General features: G+C 32.5%; 1 protein-coding gene across 6 annotated transcripts in view; it reads right to left on the bottom strand.

Annotated features, from left to right (window-relative positions):
• The window catches only part of G2E3 (G2/M-phase specific E3 ubiquitin protein ligase), a 61,352-nt gene that overhangs the window by 38,472 nt on the left and 16,437 nt on the right, over window positions 1-6,443 (bottom strand). For 2 of the 6 annotated variants that reach the window (XM_011376385.2, XM_023521152.1), the window contains exons 1-3: window positions 5,828-6,433; window positions 3,937-3,988; window positions 2,018-2,058 (exon numbers count right to left, since the gene is read on the bottom strand). In XM_011376385.2, coding sequence (XP_011374687.1) covers window positions 2,018-2,054 — 37 coding nt within the window. In that variant the 5' untranslated portion in view covers window positions 2,055-2,058; window positions 3,937-3,988; window positions 5,828-6,433. Of the gene's footprint in view, window positions 1-2,017; window positions 2,059-3,936; window positions 6,434-6,443 lie in introns of those variants that run through there. The other 4 variants (XM_011376383.2, XM_023521151.1, XM_011376382.2 and 1 more) reach the window with 2 other exon arrangements.

Genomic DNA, 6,443 nt, shown 5'->3' with positions numbered 1-6,443 from the left:
AACAACAACAACAACAACTTAAAAAGGCAAATTGTAGAGTCAGGGAGATGCGAGTTAAGACTCAGTTCTACACTCTCACTGCGTAACCTTAGATAGTCACATAAATACTTTATGGCTCTGTTTTGTCATCTTAAATATGAGGACAATAGAACTTACTTCAAACTATGCTAGAATGAGAATTAAATGAGATAATATATAGTAATATAATAAAAGGGGTGTGGCACATAGAACTGAATAAGTGTTAGTATTATAATTGTCGATCTTTTCTATCTAATGATATCTACTAGCACTGAAAAATTTTCAAATAACATACTAACAATGAAAAAAATCACTAGCTAAAGACAAAGTCAGCAGATCAATATAAGATGAGAGCTTGAATCTCTAAATATCGGCCCCATCTCCCTAACCAATCCATGCTGGTCTGTAACATGAGTAAGTGTTAAACTACTAAGACTTCAGGGTTTACCTATTATAGCAGCTAGTCTTATTTAACTTAACTATTAACTAATACATGTAATAAAGAATGGATATTAGGCATTAAAAAGGTACCTTATGTTTATTAACAGGCTTTTCACAAAATAGGTTCCAGGACTGGAAACAAAGAGCATGGGCTAATACTTAATATTGTGAAACATCCCTTCAACATTTGCCCTCCTCACTCTAGTTTAATGAAATAAGGCATAACAGAAAGCCCCTTGCCCCATCTTTTAAAAGATTTAAGCTCCCCTGCCTTCTTCATACAAAGTAACTGACCACATTAATTCCAGCAAATTATCATTTGTATATTGGACATCTTAGACCAGCAGTTCCCACTTTAACTCCTCCATCCCCAGTGCCTATAACTTTCAGTTATAAGTGCATGTACAACTATCAAGAGAAAGAGGAATAGAAAGAATTCTGACTACAGGAGTCCTCATGATACATGTTTGGATGGAGCTGCATCTGCTATATACTGTGAGCCTGTGGCTTTCCATTTGTTCCCCCTCCTCCTCTTTGCCCTGTATGAAGACCCTGAATGCAGAACAGACTAGGTTCCAGGAATACGTTTTTATAAGTAGATTACCTTTGTTTTTTAACATTAACGTTTAAAACATAGTAAAATTGTTCTGACTTCATTATTCCTAAGATCACCTTCTACTATAACAAATGATACTGGTTGTATTACAATATTGAAATAAACATTCATATATATAAAAAATAGTCCATCTTAGCAAAAATATTAAGTAAATAACAGTATAGGTAGTATTTGCATTTGGCAAATACATGAAGGTAGTCCATGAATTACTAAGTTTCAGAACTATTAGTATAGTTGATAGAAGTCTGTAGGTAAAATCAGGAAAGTGGAGGGAGGTTTAAGAATGCAAATTTCCTTATCTAATCATGTGTAGTCAACAGATAATTTATAAGTCATAGGGAATGTATAGAGTTTTAAGTGTAATAGTTTAATTTGGGAGGGAATCGAAAAGTAAATCTTAAAAAGGGTAGACTGAGGGAGAGGTAGTGGGAGAAGAGTATAAAGTAACAATTTAAATTTCTCACTTTCCTTGGTAGCAAGTCAATATATACTTTTATAACTAATAAATGAAGGAAACAACTAAAAGCAAAGGTCTGCATCTATGCAAGGAGACAGTAATGAGCACTTAAAGCTACCTTTCCTTTTTCATGTTAAACTTTTGTGTATTGTTTAAATTGTTCTCACCTGTATTTTTCCTTTTGTAAGGAAACGGAAAACATTTATTAAATAAATAGTTTTATTCAGATACAAACTATATCTGATAAATACATATAGAGAATACAAATAAAATTTGGCGAATTATCCTCTTATAGTAGAATTTTATTGAAATGAATACACATAATATTGTACTTCAGTATACGGATATACAAAGTAGCATGGATTAGGGAATTCATTCCTATTGTTTGAGTAGCATTCTAAAGAGATGTTATAACAAAAAGGTAAGAGTAAAATATCTTAATATTTTAAATTATATTTGAAAACATTTTAAATACAGTTTCTTACCGAGAGTCTGTGAACCATCAGGTTTATTTTCATTCATTTTACTAGAAAAAATAAGAAGATATAATATAACCATCTTAATTTTAAAAGTCTCAAATTATCTATTTTAATTTAGTCCATGTACTGATTACAAATAAGCTGCATATCATTTCTTACTCTAATACATAATTTCCTCACCTTTTACACATCTAAGACCAATAGGGTGGTAAAGTCTGGAGACATTGTTAAAATGGGAGGGAATGTTTCTAGTTGTCAAAAGATTAAGATGACTACTTGCCTTGGAAAGGGAACAGAATTGCAAAACATCCTGCAGTGCAACAAACAAATCTATATAACCTAGCCTAGACTTTCTAATTTTCTTCTAAATATTCAAGGAGGTTAAAAAAAACCCCAACAAACCTATTTAAAATTACATTAACCTAGAACCTAAGCCTATTTTATGCATATAATCTTTTTTCTCTGCTAATTTAGGACAAAATGATTATTTCCATCATGCATATTTTTTTCTTCCTATTTTAGAACAAAATGAATATTTCCAAACTACAACTCCTATGTAAAGTCAAGAAAATTTGTATTTTATTTTTATTCATAATTATACCAAGATTTGTTCATTGTTTAGGGGGGGAAAAAATCACATCATCAATAGCAATGCCATTCATATCTGAGTAGCCTGCAGAACAATCAGGCTTTATTTGTGTCTATTACACTTACAGGGGTTCTATACAGAGCAGCAAGCATCTGACTGCCACATCACAGTCTAGTACAGTGCTCAACCGTTTATATACTGAAAAGACACTGATCTGCTTCTGTCTCCTCACTCCCCACTAGTTAATAAATATAATTACTTATATTCATTACTGAAATATAATTTTTTCTAACTGTTCTCCAGTGTCAAAAGATCAAATGGAAGAAGAAAAACGTCTTAATATCAAACTTTCACTTTACCAAGGATATATGAACAGCCTACTTGAACTGTGAATTGCAGGATGTCTTGTAATTCTGTCCCCTCGAACTGTTATGAGATTCAAGTATGATAATGTATGTATTAGCTCTTGGAATTTAAATGGAAAAGAAAAAACAATGATGCTAGTAGGTACACGTAATCTCATTTTATAATTTGCAAAACCAATGCTCAGAGAGGTTAAACACTTGTCCAAGGTCACAAAACTCTAACAGACTAGCCTATAACTGAGTGACTGACACTTTACATGAAAATAAAGAGCACGATAAAAAATACAGAATATTAATATCAAAGGACAAAACCCGTGCAAATTTACTATTAAATTTCATCAGTGTTTTCTTACAACTTAGAATTTATATTTCATGTTGATTGTAATAACTATTTTGTTTAAACACTGATTTTTATATATATATATCACTTTTGTGCTTTCATAAAAAGTCACAGTCCAAGTCTTTTGAATCACTTTGACTCCAAGTTTTCAATATCTTCTGGTTCTTCCTTACAAAACCACCTGTGTCATCAAGATTGGTATTTCCTCAAAGAATCCATAAAACGACTAAAGAGTTTCACTTTAAGCAGGCTTTGCAATTAAGTAGGTCAAGTCTACCTTCCCCATTCCCTCCTCATAACCATGAATATAGGGTAGGGTTAAAGAAATATTCCTTTAGTGTTTCTTGGATTTTTTTTCTTTTTTAGAATCACTGATTATACTCTACAGGCATATGACAACACTTTTGATGTTTACACATATTCCTACAATGACTGCAGACTGCACCACTTGGCCAAAACTGATTAAAGATCACAGCCCGATTTTAACATGCTAAGAGGTATATGGGAGTGAGGGGGCTGTCCATATCAAACTGATGAATTTAATAAATAGGAAGGTAAAATGGCTTTTTTATTAGAACTTCTTTATAACTGAACTCTCATAATATTCAGCATATCATAAATCCACTCATACCTAAGAATTTATTGCAGAAAGTTCGAAAAATCACACGACAACAGTACTTCACCTAGAGTAAATATAAAAATTTTAACTCAAAAATGATGTTTAATCAATTTCCAACAACACAGATTTAGATATGGATCCAAACTTCTACATCTTACAATTCCTTACTCTCTCCCCTCTGTGGGTGAAATGCAACTATCTATTGTTTACTTTTATATTTATTGTAACTCAGAATAATGACTGAGGTATAGGCAACTTTAATAAAGACATTTAAAACTCTCTCAGTGGCATTAATGCAAACATTAATTACATAATACTTTCTATTATGTTTAAATTTGTTAATTCTTCAGTTGCCCTGAGGGCAAAATCCCCATATCATTCAGCACAGTGCTAATAAATATTTGCTGAATGTGACTGGTAATTATGCTACAGATATTAATATGAAGGGACAAAATTCTAGACGAAATTTTGTCTGTAAAGAAATCATAACACCTGCTATACCTCCCCTTCCCACTGCAAGGACCCCAGGTATCTCTCGGTAGACAGTGTGATGAAGTCTGTCTAGATTTTGATAAGAAATGTATAGACAACTATGTTACTTTAAAAAAATCTGAAGCTTCTTATTAATTACCAGCCTTAAAACTGTACTGAACAAGTGCTTTCTCATATTTACAAATATAAAAGAATAAAAGTGAACATCAATCTCCTAAGACACAAAAAGAATAACACAGGTGTATGTAGAGGACCATGCTGAAAAGCCTCCAAATATCATCGGCCACAAGCTTATAAGAAAGACCTCCAATGCTATTAAAACATGAATGGGAAAGGTTTTTCCTATGTATGCCAATATCTAACAAGCACTTTATATAGTTTTTCAAAGTGTATTAATACTATTCCACATAGACCAACAGAATAAGCCCAGAAACAGATCAACACTTTTCTAGTTATTTGATTTTCAACAAAAGTACTAAAGCAATTCAATGAGGAAGGGGAAGTCTTTTCAACGAATGGTGCTGGAAAAACTGAATATCCATATGGAAAACAAATAAACCTAGATTCATACTTCACACCATAAATAAAAGTTAATTTCAACTGGGTCACAAGTTTTAAAAGAAAAAGTCATACATTATACTTCATCAAAATTAAAAGCTTCCATTTATCAAAAGATGCCATTAATAAAGTGAATATGCATGCCAGTGTTGGAGAAAATATTTGTAAAAGATGTGTTCTGACAAAGACTTGTACTCAGAATACATAAACAAGTCATACAACTCAACAATGTAAAGCAAACAATAGACTAAAAAATGAGCAAAAGTCATAAACTGACACTTCACAAAGGAAGATACATGAATGGCCAATAAACGCATGAAAAGATATCCAACATCATTGTTAATTAGGATGAAAAATTAATACTATTTTGATAGACCACTTCAACTCACAATAATGGCTAAGATTAAAAAGACTACCAACACCAAACATCGGAAAGGATATGAAGCAACTGGGAACTCTTATGAATGTAAAATGGAACAATAATTTCGAAAAGTTTTGGCAGTTTCTTAAAAGTTAAACATATACCCATGCAAAAACATACAGACAAGAAACTTTATACAAGAATGTTCATTAGCAGCCTTCTTCATGATACTCCAAAACTGGAAACCCACAAGTTCATTCATCAGCAAGAAAATGGATAAACAAATTGTAGTATAGTGATAAAATACAATATTACTTAGCAATGAAAAGTAAGAAGTGCTTCAAGATACAACAAAACAGATGACTTCTCTAATATGTTATGCTGAGTGAAAGAAACTACACGCTACTATTCGCATCCACATTATTCCATTCACATGAAGTTCTAGGACAGGCAAAACTAATGCATCAAGAAAAATATCAGAACAGTGCTTACCTCTCAGGTGGGGAAATGACTGGAAAGGGACATGAAGAAACATTCTGAAATATCCTACTTTTGCTAGGAGAATATAAGTAAGCAATTTCAATACAGAGAAGAAATTCTGATTTCCAACAGAGATACCAGAGCTATAGATAAGGGCTTTTGGAACACAACATTCCCCCTCTCTCTTAATTTTATAGTTTTCAAGGAAACAACACCCTGGGTCCACTTCATAGTCCAGACCTGATGTTGACTCCTTTACACACAGCCCTGGCTTTGCTATGAAAACATAACTTCATTTAAATTCCACCTAAGTATCACCCTTCTCTAAAATCCTAAAATAATCTATTTTACCCTTTGTTTGGTAAGAAACCCTTTGGTTCCTCTGGTCTGCAATTTCTCTCATTGCAATAAGTCAAAAAACCTAATTATCACACTACAGTTATTCTTGGTAGTTTTAGGATAGGAGAATGATGAGACAAATGTCACAAAACACAAATAATCGGTGAATGTGGATAAAGGGCATATAGGAGTTCCTTATACTCGTCTCTTTAACTTTTCTGTTTAAAATTATATCGAGAGGAAAAAAAATGGCATAGATGATAGAAGCTCTGTTCATCCCTCTGGTGAC

Source organism: Pteropus vampyrus, unplaced genomic scaffold (genome assembly GCF_000151845.1).
Source record: "Pteropus vampyrus isolate Shadow unplaced genomic scaffold, Pvam_2.0 Scaffold297, whole genome shotgun sequence".
In the NCBI taxonomy this organism is placed as follows: Eukaryota; Metazoa; Chordata; class Mammalia; order Chiroptera; family Pteropodidae; genus Pteropus; species Pteropus vampyrus.
This window is presented reverse-complemented; position numbering and strand designations above follow the sequence as displayed.